The sequence below is a fragment of the Pteronotus mesoamericanus genome, unplaced genomic scaffold (genome assembly GCF_021234165.1).
Source record: "Pteronotus mesoamericanus isolate MK-2021 breed Mesoamerican mustached bat unplaced genomic scaffold, CSHL_Meso_final contig_182, whole genome shotgun sequence".
Taxonomy (NCBI): Eukaryota; Metazoa; Chordata; class Mammalia; order Chiroptera; family Mormoopidae; genus Pteronotus; species Pteronotus mesoamericanus.
The window spans coordinates 27,987,851-28,006,745 of NW_026555078.1; the positions used below are offsets into that span (position 1 = coordinate 27,987,851).

Sequence of the window (18,895 nt, forward strand, 5' to 3'; positions counted from 1 at the left end):
TCTCGAAGAACTTAATGTTTCTTGAACAAATACATAGATGAATTTATATTTACTTATTCATTTGCCAAACTCCCCACCTTACAATCCCCAAGTAATGATATCATATCAATTATTGAAATAATTATTTAAGTCCCCTTTGTGGAATGAATCAGTCAAGCAGTAATACTTACATCTTTAGCACTTTTTTCCGAATCTCAACCTCCTTGTCAACAGCAGGATCTTCGAAGAGTTGCACCCTAAAGTTGCTCTTTCTAAGAGGAGTGCCGCACTCAGGACAGTTTCCAGCTCCTCTCACAAACAGTAAATCCACACAACTTTCACACCTGTACAGAGAAAATACAATATAAGCTAGTATTCAAGAGTGCAACAAGTCTGTACATAGTTTGCCTTTTTATGTTTTGGTGGTGGTGTTTTTTTTTTGTTTGGGCAGGCTTTTAGGGGTGGAAAATTAGTGATTGCTACTTAAGATCTTAAGAAAAATTTTTGGAAAATGTTAATTTTCATTCAGAGGTTACTTTTCACACATAGGTATTCCAAGGGATAGCAATTTGGTTTTCCAAATTAAACAAATTTACAAATTAAACAGAGTTGTGGACTGGGAGGATTCAGAGGTAGCAGGATAGGGAGAAGTCACAGAGGCGTGTAAAAGACTGGTCCATGGTCACCTCCGCTTTCAGTCCAGCATCATCCTTAGAACCAGGCAAGAAAAGCCTTGGTCAGGGGTCTATACTTTAGAGAGCACTGCTTCAGTCAATCACTAAGGCCAGATCTTTTCTTCCCTTTCAGCCTTGTAAGGAAGTTTTCTGAAAGTTCAGTAAGCAATTAAGCAAATGAGAATTACAAGAAATGCTAGCTGAAGGAGGACCCCCAAGCCAGAGGATGAAAAACTGACTGTTACCATTGTGCAGAGAAAGGAGAAAATTACCACAGCTTCTGCCCAAGAAGTCCTAGAAAGAGTGGTTATTTACAAAAACTTTAATCAGTCAAAATTGGCCAACTCAAATCCACCAAAGTGATTGCCTACACAGGTTTCCCATATGTCTGCATCCTCTCTTCTTGCGTCGTTCGATATGGGGAAGAGCTTAGAAGTCTTGAGTGGGGAAAAGTGAGGAGCTGGAGAGGTTAACTTCTCTATAACAGATTCCTGGGGATTTGACAGGATCAAGTTCCCATACTGTTTTAGGTAGGTCCAGGTACCATCCAATCATCCCTGTCCTGCCCCAACAGATTCATGCTATTTAATCAGACTAGCAAATAGAAAGGCTGGCTGGAGAAGAGAGCAACTCCTTTAGTCTTTGGTTCTTGAGAATGCAGGCAACAGGGAACTCAAGATGCAGAATGGAAACTAAGACTGTGCCAAAAATGTACCTTGATTCCTAACTTTTTTTTGATCCTCACCTGAGAACATGCTTATTGAATTTAGAGGGGAAGAAAAGGAGAGAGAATGGGGGAGAGAAACATGAATGTGAGAGAGAAACATCGATCAGTTGCCTCTGGGACATACCCCAACCAGAGACGGAACCATCAGCCCAGGCACACACCCTGACCGGTAATCGACCCCGTGACCTTTCAGTTTAAAGAATGACACTCCAACCACCTGAGCCATACCAGCCAGGGCTGATTCATGACTTCTAAATATTTACATGTTTTGGTACATAGTCATCCAGTTGTAATCTTGCCCATCTCCATCTAGGTTAGGGCCACACCTAACTCCTTTCTTGGCATTACCTGAAAGTCTTTATGTGTTGATTTTCTGAAACCTCCACTAGGATGTAAACTTCATGATAGCAGGAATTTTGTCTATCTTGTTCGCTATCCCCAGCACCTGATAGTTAATAAGTACTCAATAAACTATACATAAAAAAATGTAAGAGAGAGAGAAAAAGAAAATTTCTAATGATAAGGGAAAAGCTGATTTTTCCCAAGTATGTACTTGACTTATGGAATATGCCGAATGAGAAGAATGAAACAGGAAGATAAAAACTTTTAATCCTTATTAATAAGTTAGCAATTTTATCATAATTAGTTGGTTATTAATAAAATACTAACACTCACCTTTGCATCATTTATCTTAATAATGCCATCAAAATATAGAGGGGAAAAAAATCCCTAAGAGGAGAACAGAAATCACAGTTGTCATTATAAAGATCAACAAACACCAAGAAACTCACTTTGGGATCGGGAAGATTGAGAGAGGTACATTTCCCCTAATCTTTGTGGTTAAAGGAAATTAAATCCAACTACAGAAGTTAAAAATAAGCATACTTTATAACTAACCTGATTGCAGATATTTATAAGCAAGAAGCATTCTGAAATACTCAACACTACTGCGCTACAAATAATATTCTGTATTTCAAGAATCTGGACAGTCACCCCCATCGATAATTCAGTCAACAAGGTAATAGAGAAACTTTAATATTTCTGAAGTATATTATATATAAAACATAACACATTATTTGTTTCCACCATCAGTTCCCCATCTCTGGAGACGTCTGTGTGTACTGAACTCCTAGGGCAGGGGCTTTTTAAAAATCTGCCTTAAATCATATGGATTTCAACAGTATTAAAGTGGTGACGGCCAGAGGAAAGGGGAGGCAAGGGCGGGGGGAGGTGGGCAAAGGAGGGAGGGATAAGGACTTCTATAATAGTATAAACAATAAACTAAAACAATTTTTTAATAACTTATCTTTTGCCCTGACCAGTGTGGCTAAGTTTATTGGTTGTCATCCTGCAAAGCGAAAGGTCGCCAGTTCAATTCCCGTTCAGGGCACATTTCTAGTTTGCGGGTTCTAGTTTTCTGGTCAAAGCACACAGGAGAGGCAACCAATCAATTCTCTCTGGCATGGATGAAATGCCCTCTCTTTCTCCCTCCCTTCCCTTCTCTATAAAAAAATAAATAAATATGTAATTCTTTTAAAAGAATAATTTATTTTCCTATATTTTTTCCCTTTCCAATTTTATCTGCTGAAAGAACAAACTCCTTTTTTTAAGCTCAAATATAGAAGTACATAGAGAAAAAACTGAAAGCTCTACTTCATTCTGTACCATACCTCACCTCCCACAGGTAGGATTACTACTGTTAAGTTTAGCGTTTATGTGGCCATAACTTTTTCTACATATTTACAATATATATTTACAAATTACAGATACAAAAACTAGTGATACAAAAAAAAAAAATTAAGAAAACTTAGCCATTGTTGTTCACTTCATCTGGCAACAGAGCAATCAAAACAGCAATATGTGGGCAATCTTTTGCCTCCAAAAGTGCTACGAGTTTTTTCAAAAAAACCTTACATTATGCAGAACAAGAAAAATTTGATGAAAAAGCTGAAATCCTGAATCACTACCCATTCCCCAAGACATTTGTATGGTTCTCTTGTTTTTAAAAACCAGAATGGTGCCTATCCTCTTTTCCCTCTGCACAACTTAGTTTGAGATTTTATCTCCTTGTCTCAAGAATATTTAACTATTTATATCTCTTTGTCAAGATTATTAATCAACCTGTTTGCTTTTACTTCTTCAAGTGATTATATCCCATGCAGAATTTCAATAATTATTAGAATAGGTTAACAAACCTAGCAAATGATAATTACAAATTCTGTATTTAAGGCTTTCTTTGAAGTAATCTAGTTTTATCAGCACTTTCTACTCTTCTTTTGCGCCTTTGCTTCTGGAAACAATTCAAAACAGAGGGCTATGGTCTTGAAAGTTAGGAACCAAGGGGTAACTTCCGTTAAAAATTGTATTTCTTAAACCCATGTGTACTAAACTCCTAAGGTAGGAGCTGAAATTACTAAGGAAATTTTTCTCCCAAAATATGCTGCCTAAATTTTCTATACCAGTGGTTACTGACTGTAAAGCCGTATCTTTGAACATTAAAAAGTTAGTAATCTGCACTTCCAGTCAAGGTGGAGGTGTGGGTAGACAAACTTCAGCTCCTCGTGCAACCACAGAAAGAATTACAACTAAATCTCAAAACAAGTAACAGCCAAAACTGCTAGAAAATTGAACTATATGGAAGTCAGACAACCAAGGATTTAAAGAAGCCACAATCATCCACAGGTAGGAGGGGCAGACAGGTGAGGAGACATGGTGTGGCACAGAGACACAGCAGCAAACTATCTTTGTTTGCAGATGACATAATCATCAATGTAGAAAGTTTTTTAAAATCAACCAAAAAACTCCTAGACCTAATCAACTATAGCAAGGTTGCAGAATACAAAAGTCTATTACTTTCCTATATACCAGCAATGTACAAGTGCAATTTAAAATTAAAAACACAATACCATTACATTAGCACCAAAACATGGTTAGGTAAAAGCCTAATAAAATAGGTAAAAGATATATATGAGAAAAAATACAAAACTCCTATGAACAAAATCAAAATAACTAATAGAGATATTCCATGTTCATGAATAGAAGACTTAATATTTTGAATTGTCCATTTTTCCCATCTTGACCTATAGAACCAATGCAATTCCAATCAAATTCCCAGCACATTATTGTATGAATATTGACAAACTGATTCTGAGGTCTATATAGAGAGGCAAAAAGCCCAGAAAAGCCACATAAACTTGAAAAGAACAAAGCTGGAGGACTAATGCTACTACCTGACTTCAAGATTTACTGTAAAACTACAGTAATCAAGACAGTGTGGTACTGGTAAAAGAGTAGATAAATCAATCAATGGAACAAGTAGAGTCGCTCCAAACAGACCTATATGAATACAGTCAACTGATCTTTGACAAGAGTAAAGGCAACACAATGGAGCAAAGACAGTTTCTTTAATAAATGGTGCTGAAAACAACTGAGCACCCACGCATTGAAAAAAATGCATCTACACACAAACCTTATATCCTTCAAAAATTAACTCAAAATAGATCACAGACCTAAGTGTAAAATGCAAAACTATAACACTCCTGGAGTACAACATAGGGAAAAAAACTATATGACCTTGGGTATGGCAATGACTTTTTAGAATAACACCAAAGGCATAAAGCCATGAAAGAAGTAACTGAGAAGCTGGACTTCTGATCTGCTAAAGACAATGTCAAGAGAATGAGAAGACAAGCCACAGACAAAGAAAATATTTGCAAAAGACATCTGAGAAAAGCCTGTTATCTGATATATACAAAAACTCTTAAAACTCAACAAAACAAGCAACCCAATTGAAAAACTGGCCAAAGACCTTAATGGACACCACACCAAAAATAAATATACAGATGGAAAATAAACATATGAAAAGATGCTCCCCATCATGTGTCACCAGGAAGATGCAATTAAAGCAACAATATACACTACATATCCATTAGGATGGCCAAAATCCAATACACTAACAACATCAATCTCTGGCAAAGTTGTGGAGTAACAGACGTCTCATACACTGCTGGTGGGAATGCAAAATGGTATAGACCCTTTGGAAGACAAGAGTGGTTATTTATGAAACAAAGCATAGTCTTACCATTACCTTACTCTTACCAGTAATTACACTCCTTAGTATTTACCCAAAGAAGTTAAAACAAACAGCAAAAGCTTATATCCACAAAAAAACCTGCACACAGATGTTTATAGCAGCTTATTCATAATTGCCAAAACTTGAAAGCAACCAAGATATCCTTCAGTAGGTGAATAGATACATAACCTGCAATATCCCAACAATGGAATATTACTCAGTGCGAAAAAGCTATAAGCAATCAAACCATGAAAAGAAGAAGCCAATCTGAAAAGCCCATATAGAATAAGATTCTAACTATATGACATTCTAGAAAAGGCAAAACTGTGAAAACAATAAAAAGATTAGGGGCTGCAGTGAGCAGGGGGAGAAATAGGCAGAACACAATGGATTTTTAGTGCAGGAAAATACTCTGTATTATAATAATGGGTATATACATCATTATACTTTTGTCCAAAGCCATAAAGGGTAGGACAAAAGTAGGCTGACAGCTGTGAGTACATGAAATACAGAGTTTATTCTTGTATTATTATTGTATTATTTTCCATATGAACAATTGTAAACTTACCTTTTCCCTACTCTGTAGAATCAGAGCAACAAGACTAAACCCTACGGTAAACTATGGACATTGGGTAATGATGTGTCAACGTAGGTTCACTCTTGGTAAAAAATGTACCATTCTGATAAGCGGTATTGATAATGGGTTTATGGGAAATCTCTGTATCTTCCTTTCAATTTTGTTGTAAATCAAAAACTGCTCTAAAAGAAGGCCTATTAAAAATGTGTTTATTTTTGTTACTTGAAAGCAAAGTATATCAAAGTTTGATCAACATTTATTAACATTTTCAATTAATCATTTGAAATATCCAACAAACACTATGGAAAATCAATTAATAACTTAATAAACAAGCTTGAGACTTGTGTCCCAGATTGTTTTAAACCTAAGTCATGTTTTAAACTTGTGTATTTTTTATTTTTTTAATGGCAGGGACAATTATTTTTAAATTTCACTACTAAAGATAGAAAATTCAAACCTTTTAACAAATCAAGTGGCCATCTAATCAATTAGTTATTACATGTTTTAAAAAAACTTAAACCACTATCTAGCACATAGTAAATGTTTAATAATTATTAGCACTACATTTATCAAATCCTTTCCATCTGACCAAATAATTCTTAAATTGTCCAGAGACTAACTATAAGAAAGACTACATATTTTCCATTTATAATTTAAATATTCAGCAATCTCCAACATCCTAAACTCTGGCATTTTACACAATTAGTGCATATTTTTCCATTTTCATTAACAGGGGCATATTCTAGGTAAAGGATTTATTTCTCAAAAAAAACTTGGTAACCTTAATGCTAATAAGCATTACTTCTGATAAGAGTTCTTGAGTTGTTAGAATATGAGAGGATAAGTTATTAACTCCATTAGTAAAGCCAGTCTAGTAATTTAGTTAATTATTCAAATATATATGACCAACAGAATTTTTCTTAAAAGAAAAAATTGTAAGGCCTAGACTAGTATGGAAATATCCTTAGTAGTTAGAATTCAGCATAAAGAAGAAAACCTCAGTAAGGTTATAGCTGACACCTGGGTTTATCTTATCAAAACTTTGAAGAAATATTTGTATCTTTCAAAAACCACCATAGTAAGCAAAATCATTGTTTATCTTCAAGAGTTTAAGATAAAATAAACTATTTCTTAAGAATTGCTCACTTCTATTTTAAAATTAATTCCAAAGATAATCTGTATATGAACAATGGCTGGCCTTTCTATCTTCAAATAGGATGCATTATTTTTATGACAAAGTACAAAATAGCTTTATGAAATATGTCCTGCATACTTTCTTAGGTGCATCAAAACTTACTACTTAAAACATCAGTTAATAATATGGTATCATATGGAATATTCTTATCATTGAATACTAGTAAATCTAATTTTATAGACAAAAAATTATAAATTTTGTAAGTTTTAATTTTACATTTATAAAAACTATATAGCAGACGTGTGTAGAAATTTACAATCATAAAATAATTATCTTTTTAATTGCTCATGTACCAGGGGCTGTCCAGAAGAGCAGCTTCCCAGCAGCATGCTTTAATAACCTTAATGAAACAGAGCACCACACATCCTCTAATACAAACTCTGCTTGAAAGGAAAAAAAATCTACAGATTGTGGAAAAGTACAGCTTAAAAAGCAAACACTACAGGTTCTTACAGAGCACAAAAGCAAGCAAAGATTTTTTTACAGAGCTCAATTCTCAGGGTTCAATTCTCAGAGTTCTTCTTTATCTTATTTCTCACCATCATCATTTGCTATGTCAAAGATATTTAGAACCTTCCACATCTTGATCCATTCAGAATAAGTCATAGCAGGCACAGTTTTGCTTACACAGGGTAGACAGGTCAGGAAGGCTGCGCAGGAAAATGAAAGCAGCAGCCAGCAGGTTTTCTTAGGGCTTATGCTGCTCCAGCTTAAAAATCAAAGTTATAGGCACATGAAGCAGAATCCCTACCTCATGCAATATATAAAAGTTACCTCAAAATTATCCAATGACCTAAATATAACAGCTAAACCCATAAAACTCTTGAGGACTTTAGCATCTATGTTCATCAGTGATCCTGGACTGTAGTTTTCTTTCTATCTTGTGTCTTTATCTGGTTTTGAAATTAGGATAATGCTGGCCTCATAAAGAGAGTTTAGGAGTCTATCCTCTTCTTGAACTTTTTGGAATAGTTTGAACTTCTTGAACTTTTTGGAATAGTTTGAGAAGGATAGGAGTTAGTTCTTCCTTAACTGTTTGGTAAAGTTCACTTATGAAGCCATCTGGTCCAGGGCTTTTGGGTGCCAGGAGTTTTTTGATTACTGCTTCAATTTCACTAGTTGTTAGTCTAGTCAGGCTTTCTACTTCTTCTTGATTCAGTTTTAGAGGATTGTATGTTTCTAGAAATGTGTCCATTTCACCTAGGTTGTCCAGTATCTTGGCATATAGTTGTTCATAGTAATTTCTTACAATCCTTTGTATTTCTGTGGTATCAGGTGTAACTTCTCCTCTTTCTGATTTTATTTATTTGGGTCCTCTTTCTTTTTTTCTTCATGAATCTGGTTAAAGGTTTGTCCCATAAAGCTCTTAAAAGAAAACCCAGGGTTAAATCTTCATGACTTTGGATTTGGCAATGGGTCCTTAGATATAATACAAATAGCATGAGCTAAAAAAATATATATAAGAAATAGATATATTGCACTTCATTAAAATTTTAAAAATTCAGTGCTTCAAAGGACATTATCAAAAAAGTGAAAAGATAATCTACAGAATGGGAAAAATATTTACAAATCATATACCTGATAAGTGTCTAGTATCCAGAATATATAAAAATCTTTTACAACTCAATAACCAAAAGACAAACAACCAAACAAAGACAAAAAAGGCAAAAGACATGAATAGAAATTTCTCCAAGAAAGATACACAAATGGCCAACACAAGTGCATTAAAAGCTATTCATCATCATTAGTAGTTAGGGAAAGTAAAACAACAATGCAATGTCACTCCATACCACTAGGATGGCTCTACTTTAAAAATAGACAATAACAAGTGTTAACAAGGAGGTGAAAAAATTAAACCCTCATATGTTGCTGGTGGGAATAAAAAATGTTTCATCTGCTGTGTAAAACAGTCTGATGGTTACTCAAAAATTTAAACACAGAATTACCCTATAAGCCAGTGATTCCACTCCTAGTTACATACTCAAAAGATCTGAAAAACAGGTACTCAAACAAATACATGTACAAACATATTCATAACACCACTATCCATAATAATCAAAAGGAGGAAAGAACCCAGATGTCCACCAACATATGAATGGAAAAATAAATTGTGCTACATACATACAACAGAAGTATTCAACCGTAAAAAAGGAATGGAGTATTGATACATTACAACGTCGATAAACCTTGAAAACATTATGCTAAGTGAAAAGACCCAGACACAAAAGGTCACATATTGTATGAGCCATATAAGCTATAAAAAAATTCCTTCATAAAAGGTCAAGAAAAACAGTCATAAATAAAAGTCATAAAATACGTAACATCGGTACACCTACCTCTAAAAACACAATCATATACGGAATAAAGTGTCAAAATGGGATATAGTGTCAAAATGGGATTAGAGAGAGAGAGAAAGAACACATATCTTACCAAGAGAATTAATGTCCTAAAGCTATATAAGCACATTCTACTTCCTCAACTACCCAAATTAATTTCTTAAAACACTATATAACTCCTAAACTATCTCAAACATATTCTGCACCTTTTTCTTCTCCTGTCATGATCACACTCGCTCTGTTCTCATCTCTTCCACACTACCCTCTGTACCCACTAATGATAAATATGCTCCACGGTGTTACCAATAGATATTCATATTGACCAGACATTTCAACCAACACTATACTAGTCGTGAGTCCCATCATCTTTATCCCCAGTTATGGACTCCTAACACTATCCACTTCTCCCTCCCTAATACAGTTTTCTGTATCCGGCTTACGGTCTTCCTGTTCACCACTATTCTTAACATTTTTGGCAACTTGAATATCCTCGTTAGGTCCTAGGGACTAAACTGCTTGACTCCCTTAACCCCGGAGATTTCTTGCCCCATCTCACTTTAGTCACTCACCCTCATACCTTCAACCCTCAACCTTGTCATTATCAGCAGATACATCTTCTCTGGATTTTCTATGTCTAGCATCCTACTCTCTAAAATCTTCTTCCTCTCCTTTCAGATGACTTGCACTGAGTACCATCACTCTACTCTCTGACCTCACAAGGACCTCCCATCCACTGACCCTACTACTCTCCCATCAGTAACACCCTCAAGATTCTAACTTAAATAAGCTTAGATTTCAGCAGCCAGTATTATACACACTGCTTTGCAAATACACTTAACTCACTTGTACTCTCTCCACTATCATACCCCCTGATCATTTGTGATTGAACCCATCTATCCATCAATCCATGCCTGTATCTGAGCTGTTGATTGTTGCTAGAGAAAGCATCTCATAACCTTACGAACTGAATTTACTTTAAAATCACCACCAGAGATCTCAGATGAGCACTCAACACAGCCAAGCATTCCTTCTATACTTTCTAAGTAAATTCATTTTCCCAGTCTCTGAGAGAACTATTTTATACTTTCTCCTCTCTGCTCAGACTTCCAGCACTTCCTATTCTCACCTCAATCATAGCTGGTGACCTAGCCTCAAACTAAATTAATTAATATAGGATGTGGTCAGACAAAAATCAGCTCATTTCTGAACACCAATACCATCAATCTAACAACTTCTATAACCATGTCAATCTGTATTCCTTTATGTTAAAATGAAAATTGTATCCCTGCCATTAAATAGGACCAAACTCTCCCCTCCACTTGTCCTCTGCATCCCACTCCCCCAAGCTCTACACAAGTACTTTAGTTCTGCAAATTTCCCCTTTCTCCAGCGTTATGAATTTCTTCCTCTCCTGAATCATTTCTATTGAAATATGAACAAGCCTTAATTTTGAAAACCATCTTAAAACACACACACATTTGACTCTACATTCTTTTCCAGCTACCACCCATTCACAGCCTAATTCCTGAAGCAAGCTTTGCCGATAATTCTATCTTCACTGCCTCATCTTCTGTTTTCTTTAATTCATTCCAACCTATCTTTTATTCCTTTCCACAGAAACAATGCTCAAGGATTTCACCAACATCCTCAATATTTCCAAAGCCAGTAGTTAACAGAGAATTCTCTGTCCTCATTTTACACCACCTCTTAGCAGTATTAGCACAACTACTTCCTCCATCTGGGAATATTATATTCCCTGGGTTTTTGTAACCTCACAACTTTTTGGTTTTCCTTTTACCTGCCTACTCTTTTTCCATTTCTTTTGCTGGCTCTTTCTCCTCTGTAAGACATCTGAAAGTTGAAGTGTCTACAGTTATGTTGTGGGCATTCTTCTTCCTTCAGAAATAATCACATCTAGTGTAAAGAGCTTGAAATAGGACCCTCAGAACTAGACTACAGACTTGATCTCATTCCTGAGCTCCAGATTCCAGCTCAACTACCTAATCAACAATTCCACTCAAATGTCTAGGGTTATCTCAAACATAACAAGTCCAAACAAAATTCTTGATTCTCTCATCCTGCTCTACCTGCTCCTCCCCCAAGTCTTCCTATTTTAGTAAATGTCACCACCCTCCACCCAGTTGCTCAATCCAAAAATCTAAATAAAAGCTCCTTGGTTTCTCTCTTCATGATTCCTCACATCTAATTTAGAGCAGGACCAACTGACATCATATCTAAAATGCTTGCTAAAATATATCCACTTTTGGCCATTTCCACTGTTACAAGCCACTACCACTTGTTACCTGAAGTACTCCTTCCCAGCTGCTCTCCTTGCTTTCACTATTGCCCCCAACCCTCTCTCGCCTCCTTCCCTCAAATGTTATCCTTTACAGAACAGCCAGAATAATCTCTTCAAAGTAGAAATTAGCTCATTTCACTTCCTCCATCATGACCCAACGAGTCTCATGTTAAATAGCATACAGTTCAAGTGTGTTACAAGACCCTTGAAGACACTACATGAACTGACCCCTAACTCTCCAGCTACATGTCCTATCAATCAACATACTCGTGTGTTCTTTCTATCCTTCCAACATGCCAAGGTCATTGAAGTTTCAGGGCAACTGCGCTTACCTGTTCTGACAGAAACTCCCTTTTCCCCAATCTTCCTATGGCTGTCTCCTCTCATAAGTCAAGGCTCAAACCAAATGGCATCTGCTCAGAAAGACTCTTACTGAAAAATTGTCCCTATTCCTATAAGGTTGTCCTTCACTTGTCCCATAAAACAGCCAAAATTCTTGTTAGAAATTGACCTCTCCATCTTTTCAAACATTGTATCCATTAGATATCTTCTCTTTAGAGATGTCTTTTTTTACCAAACACAATCTAAAATTGTTAACCCTGTTATCTTCTCTCATAGTTAACTATGGTAGATTATTTTCCCAGGGACTCTGGGAAATCTGGGAACTACGTTTTCCAAAATCCCTGGCAGCAAGACTCCAGTTTTGAATCTACCTCTTGATAAACACCTGGCAAAGATCTGGAAAACTAAAGGGCAATAGAAACATTATTGCTCCTCCTTCAGCAACAACAGACAGGAAGGGGGACATAAGCAGAGGACACATGAGGTTTCATTCACAGCTTTTAGGCATTCTCCTGGGAGCCACCAACTTCAATGATAAAAACAACTGAGACTAGCAGCAGCATTTTTTTCTACAATTCTTGCTCTTCCTTACTTTCTGAGCGTGGCAGTTTACTTTCCTTCATTGCTCTAGTCCTTCTAAGCAGGTCTGTAAGTCTGTAATTGCCTATATTAAATTCCTAACAGTTTAAAATAGCTAACCCCTGGCATAGTGGCTCTGTTGGCTGGAGTAACATCCTATACACCAAAAGGTTACTGGTTCCATCCCCAGTCAGGGCACATACCTCCGTTGTGGGTTCAATCCCCGGCTGGAGCACATATGGGAAGTAACTGATCAATGCTTCTCTCTCACATCTATCTTTCTTTTTCTCTTACTCTTGTTCTTTCTCTCTCTTTCTCTTCCTCTCTCTCCCTCCCTCCCTCCCTCTCTCACTAAAATCAATAAAAACATATCCTCCAGTGAGGATTAAAAAAAATAGAGACAGAGTCAGAGAGCATGCTGACAGCAAGGAAGGTCATAGAGCTCAGGTGGGAAGGATGGAGGGATTGAGTCAAAAAGAAAAAAAAAAAAAGAGGAAAAACTCATGAACACAGATAGCAGTGTGGTGATTGTCAGAGGAAAAAAGGTGTGCGGGGAGATGGAGAAGAGTATAGGAGGGATAAATGACAGGAGATTTGACTGGGGAGGGTGAACACACAATACAGTGTATAGATGATGTGTTGTGGAATCACATACCTGAAACCTGTATGATTATATTAATCAATGTCACCCAATAAACCTAATAAAAAGGAAAAAAATAAAGGATCACTCTGGCTGCTGTGTGGAAAAAGATTATACGAGCATGGGCAAATCGAGTAAACTAAGTCATAGGCCATTATTGTAAATGAAGGGACTCAAACCAAGGTGAAAGCAGTGAAGAGTGGAAAGTAGTCAGATTCTCACTGTATAAAGGCATTAACAGAAAAGGAACTAGAAACTACCAAGAACCATGAAAAGATGAACATTCAAGGAAATATATAACCATAGTAAATTACCACTTGACATCTGAAAATTTTTCTAAATTTTAAAATCTGATAATACAAACAGTTGACAAAAATGTGAAAAACCATATATTCACAGTGCTGATTGGAATGTAGAATGTGCAACCTCTTTGGATTCATGCACATGCCTTGTGGCCAAACAATTCTATTCTAATCCATGCGCCCCAGGAGACATGCACAAGAATATTATGGAAGTATTTCCTATAACAAAAACAAATTTGGAAACAACCTATATGTCCATTAACAGTAGGATGGATAAATAAAATGCAATATGGTCATGCAGTAAAACCCTATATAGCAGTAAAAATGAACAAATCACAACTATAGGCATCAAAATGAATGAATCTCAAAACTGTAACTCAAAAACACAATGTTCAATGAACAAAGTTTAAAAAGAACAGATGTGTAAATTGGAACTCTTGTACACTGCTTGTGGGAATGTCAAATGGTGAAGCCACTGTGGAAATCAGTGTGGAGGTTCCTCCAAAAATAAAAAATTACCATATAAGCTAGCAATCACACACTCTGGATGTATATCCAAAAGAACTGATATCAGGATCTTGAAAAGATATCTGCATTCCCCATGTTTACTGTAACATTATTCACAGTCGCTAAAATATGGAAACAACCTGAATGTCCATCAATAATTGAACAGAAAAACAAAGTGTGGTATTTATGCCCAATAGAATTCAGCCTTAAAAAGAAGAAATTCTGCCACATGCAACGAAATGGGAGAACCTTGAGGACATTGTAAGTCAAATAAACCAGTCACTAAAGGACAATTACTGTATGATTCCACTTATATGAAGAATCTAAAGAAGTCAAAATCAGAGAAACAGAAAATAGAAAGGTGGTTGTCAAGGGGCTGGAGGTCCGCAAAGTAGAAATGAGTGTTCATGGGTACAGAATTTCTGTTTTGCAAGATAAGAAAGTTCTACAGATTGCTTGCAGAACAATGTAAATATACTTAACACTACTAAACTGTACACTTAAAATCTCTTTTAAAAGAATATATAGATAATACACACACATAAAATTCAAAACTAAATTGCTTAGAGATCCAGCAATATGTGGCAAATCTATAAAGAAAAAAAAAGAATGATTTACCACAAAATTCAGGGTGGTAGTCATCTCTATGGGAGAAGGAAGGAATATGATAAAGGACAGAGGCTTCAAAATTATCAGTAGTATCCTATTTCTTAATCTAGGTGGTAAGTACACCGGTATTTGAGTTACTGTTATCATTTATTAAGCCAGTCATGTTTCATATATATTTTATGCAAAAGTAATTTTAAACATAAACTCAACATTATAACCTTGGGGACTAGGGTACCTTTTTGAAAATGCATATGCCCTTGCCATCATCCCCATTCTGATACAGAGGAGAAAGACAAAAAGGGATTGTGGAAAGTGAATCACAGCATAGTAATTTAGAAGCAGAGATTTGTCATCAATTAGACACTATTGAATCCAAGCTGAGCCATTTACTAGTTTTGTTACCTTAGGCAAGTTACTTAAAGTCTCTCAGCCTCAATTCCCACATCCATAAAAAGAGGATATTAACAGTACCTACCAATTAGAGTTATTATAAAGATTAAATGAGATAATGAATAAAAAGCATTCAGTATTATGCCTAAGACACAGTAAGCATTTCTATAGGAGGAGGAGTACTTTTTAAAAACATTCCTAGGTTATTCTAATCCTCCTCTTGCCTGACCTCCACTTGAAAGATTTTATTGTTATCCTAAAAGAAAGGTTAGAAAAATCCTGTTCAGAAGAAGATACAACTCTAAAACCCATTAGAATTTTTCCTTGTGTTTCTGTGGGGAATATCATTTACATAGACCTCCCCACCCCCACAAAAAAAAAATTAAGATCAATCAAGACTTTTAAAAGTCAACCAAAAATAAAGTTATTAAACATGCAACTCTTCAAAATTACAAATACCATTAAGGGCAACCATTCTTTTTTTTTTAAGTGGATGTATTCTGGAGTTCTTAATAAATCAGAAATATAATAATACTATATACTCAAGCTCAAACAGAAATAAAATTAGTTATAATTCAAGAACTGAATTATTCTTGCCTCTAAAGTCATTAGAAAACCCAAAACGTCTGGCAGATATAACTACCACTTGCATTATTTTTTTCATCTCCCAGTCATCCTCTTTGTTTTACGTATCTTAAGTCCCTTAGACTAGGCCCCAAAACTGGCCTCAAGTCTCCCAATAGTAAGGGTATCCAAGAAAAGTCCCAGAGGGATGAACTGTAGTAAAAAGAAATATTGGACCAGACTAAGGCTGTAAGCTGGCCAGACAGAACAAGGTGTGTTAGACTCCAGGTTTGTGGGGGAGTAATTTGCATGCACCAGAAACTCACAAAACCATAAGTCACAAATCCACAAAGCACAAGGGTTTCTTGTATATATTACACCGAAATGCTCCTCCACTCACCTTTCAGAATGTAGTTCAGGTTTATATTGCATTCCCAATCCAAAAGTGCATTGTTAACACCTCAAGAAGCATATGGAAACTATTTCCCTGATCTGTTCCTATATTAAAAATGTTTACTATAAGGGAAACAGATCTCTGAACCCAAACCTTAACTACTTATTAAAACAGAAACTCTCAAATTTGATTTAGGTACAAACATTAGTTTTTATTATTGAACTGTAATTCCCCACACTTTCTCCCTATTATCTAAAAATATTTCCTATTTCTAACTTTTTTTAACATTTCCTATTTCTAAAAGAACACTTATTCTCATTTTTTTATTGTTTCAAATTTCAATTGTAATATATTTGAAGTTCTAACAAGTACCCACAATACATTTGGTTTTTAATAATTAAATTTAAATTATATTTAAAAATCTCCCAAAAATGAAACCTGAGTTATATAATGAATGGTATTGACTATTTGTTAATTTATTATTTGTCCTATATGTGAAAACCTCTCAAAAAGATTTTGAAAATCAAAATTGGTACCTAAAATCAGGGGGAGGGAGTAATTTGTATTTATATTTTTTGAAATTTTTTTATTATCACCTGAGGACATTTTTTCACTGCTTTTAGAGAGAGGGGGAGGGACGGCGGGAGGAAGGGAAACAGTGTGAGAGAGAAACATCGATTGGTTGCCTTCTCACATGCACCCAACCAGGGACGGAACCTGCAAACTAGAACATGTGCCCTGACTGGGAATCAAACCTGCAAGCTTTTCGGTCCAGGAAACAACCCTCCAACCAACTGAGCCACAGCGACCACAGCAGTAGTTTGTATTTAACAGACGCAATCCTTTTACATTGACTGAGTCATCATCTTAGGACATCAGCAAAAAAAAATATTGCAAAGTTAAGAAATTCATTTAAAAAATCATTTTCAAGTTTTATTTATACTTTTATATATCAAGATTTAAAACTTAAAAATATATACAAATATAAATAAATATTTTATATATTCTAAGATCACAGGTTTTAAACTGCATAGAGGCGGAAAAGGATTCTATACTTAAAAGAAAGTTAACATCCAACCTCTGCTAAAATCATAGTTATATGATAAATATAGTTCAAAATTTTTAATACAACGTAATATGTCTTAGGTTAGCAAGAAGAGTCTTATATTCAGTTTAACTATAAATAGAAGCAATCGGCAATAAACTATTCTGGTTATGCCTCTGTTCTCCAATGAATCTTAATTTTAAGAATACTCTATTTTTTTAAATCTTGGTAACATTTATTGTCTGTTGTTTAGCTTTCTTGCCACTAGCTTCTCCAAACACTGGACACAGCATCAGCCTGTTTTAGTTATATTCCAAACTCTGGCCACAACCTTCGAAATCCCAGCTCTCAATCCCTCATTACCTACGCTGCTCTCCTTGATCGCATCCAGATCTCCAATACTTTCGTATTTCTTTTTTTCCCTACGTACAGCTTACTCCTGTTACACTACCTTTCATAATCAGACTCTAAGACCCACCATTTCCGCTATTACCACTTGCTAATTTATTTGCCTATTTATTTTCTGATACATTCCCTGTCTTGTTTCAGAAAAAAATTTCACTGAAACTTCAAAACTCCTTTCTTTAACTCATCATCAAAATCCCAAATATAATAATTACCTTAGACTACTTCTACTTACCTTTATAGTCAAAAGTATCAGTAAATGCTTTCAATTTACTTCCAAATCTGTCTCAAATCTTCCCCTACATTCTTCAATTCATCTCTAATGTCTTAGTTAATGTCCTTTCCATATACTTATTAAACATAAAAAAAGCTAAAAGTACAGGTTCTAAAAGCAAATAACCCATTAACTTGTAATCTGGTTATTTGTGATAAGCTTTATTTAATAGACTATTTGACAGCTAGTAGGTAATACAAAGTCAAAAGACAATTAAAGTAGCTTCACTGTCTGATAAACAGACAGGAGAGGCTTCCTTAGCAATCTGTCACTGTTATTGCAGACCTAAAGTCATAAACAAGGGAAAAGGAAGAATGCACTGAACACCAACAGATCCTCCAGAAAGAGGGCTACAACAATATTGCACAATTTGAATGTATAAATCTAATATTTATGTTATTATGTCTAATAAACTAATGTTTATTTTCTATTTTTGAACCTTTCATTACTGCAATAAGTACCATGTACACATAAGTTTCATTTTACATATGTTTAGTAGTTACAAGATATGTCATATCACTAACAATTCTTTCATAAAACTATAAAGACAAAATAATTGTTAGGTCTAACTGCAGTAAAAAGTGAACCTTAAAAGACAGTACTGTGCATAGCTAGCAAAACCAATCATTTCCCATGCTGGGCATTAAGTCAAGAATCTTAAACTAACACCAGCACCTGCATTAAACGTAAACCCAGACAGTAAACAATTGTCACTGAAAGGTAAATCCATGTGACTATATCTCTAGGGCTTAGGCAAAACTAGTTTACATGAAGCAAAAGAGCTTATTAAATGACCATATCTAAAGTAGTTCTTTGTTTTGACAATAAGCAATTTAATCATTTTTTCCATCACCGTGGATCTAAAAGGTATGTTAAAATGTTATATTCTACCGGGTGGATTAATATGGATGTATTAAACCATGCTTATGCTAACGCTGCTTCCTGGTCACTGTAATTCTAAATTACAGATAATGACAGGTTTAGA

General features: G+C 35.3%; 1 protein-coding gene across 2 annotated transcripts in view; it reads right to left on the reverse strand.

The window, feature by feature from the left end:
- Positions 1-18,895, reverse strand: part of MNAT1 (MNAT1 component of CDK activating kinase) — a 167,354-nt gene that overhangs the window by 122,739 nt on the left and 25,720 nt on the right. The window contains exons 1-2 of one of the 2 annotated variants that reach the window (XM_054567474.1): positions 2,056-2,111; positions 171-323 (exon numbers count right to left, since the gene is read on the reverse strand). In XM_054567474.1, coding sequence (XP_054423449.1) covers positions 171-323; positions 2,056-2,066 — 164 coding nt within the window. In that variant the 5' untranslated portion in view covers positions 2,067-2,111. Of the gene's footprint in view, positions 1-170; positions 324-2,055; positions 2,112-18,895 lie in introns of those variants that run through there. The other variant, XM_054567473.1, reaches the window with a different exon arrangement.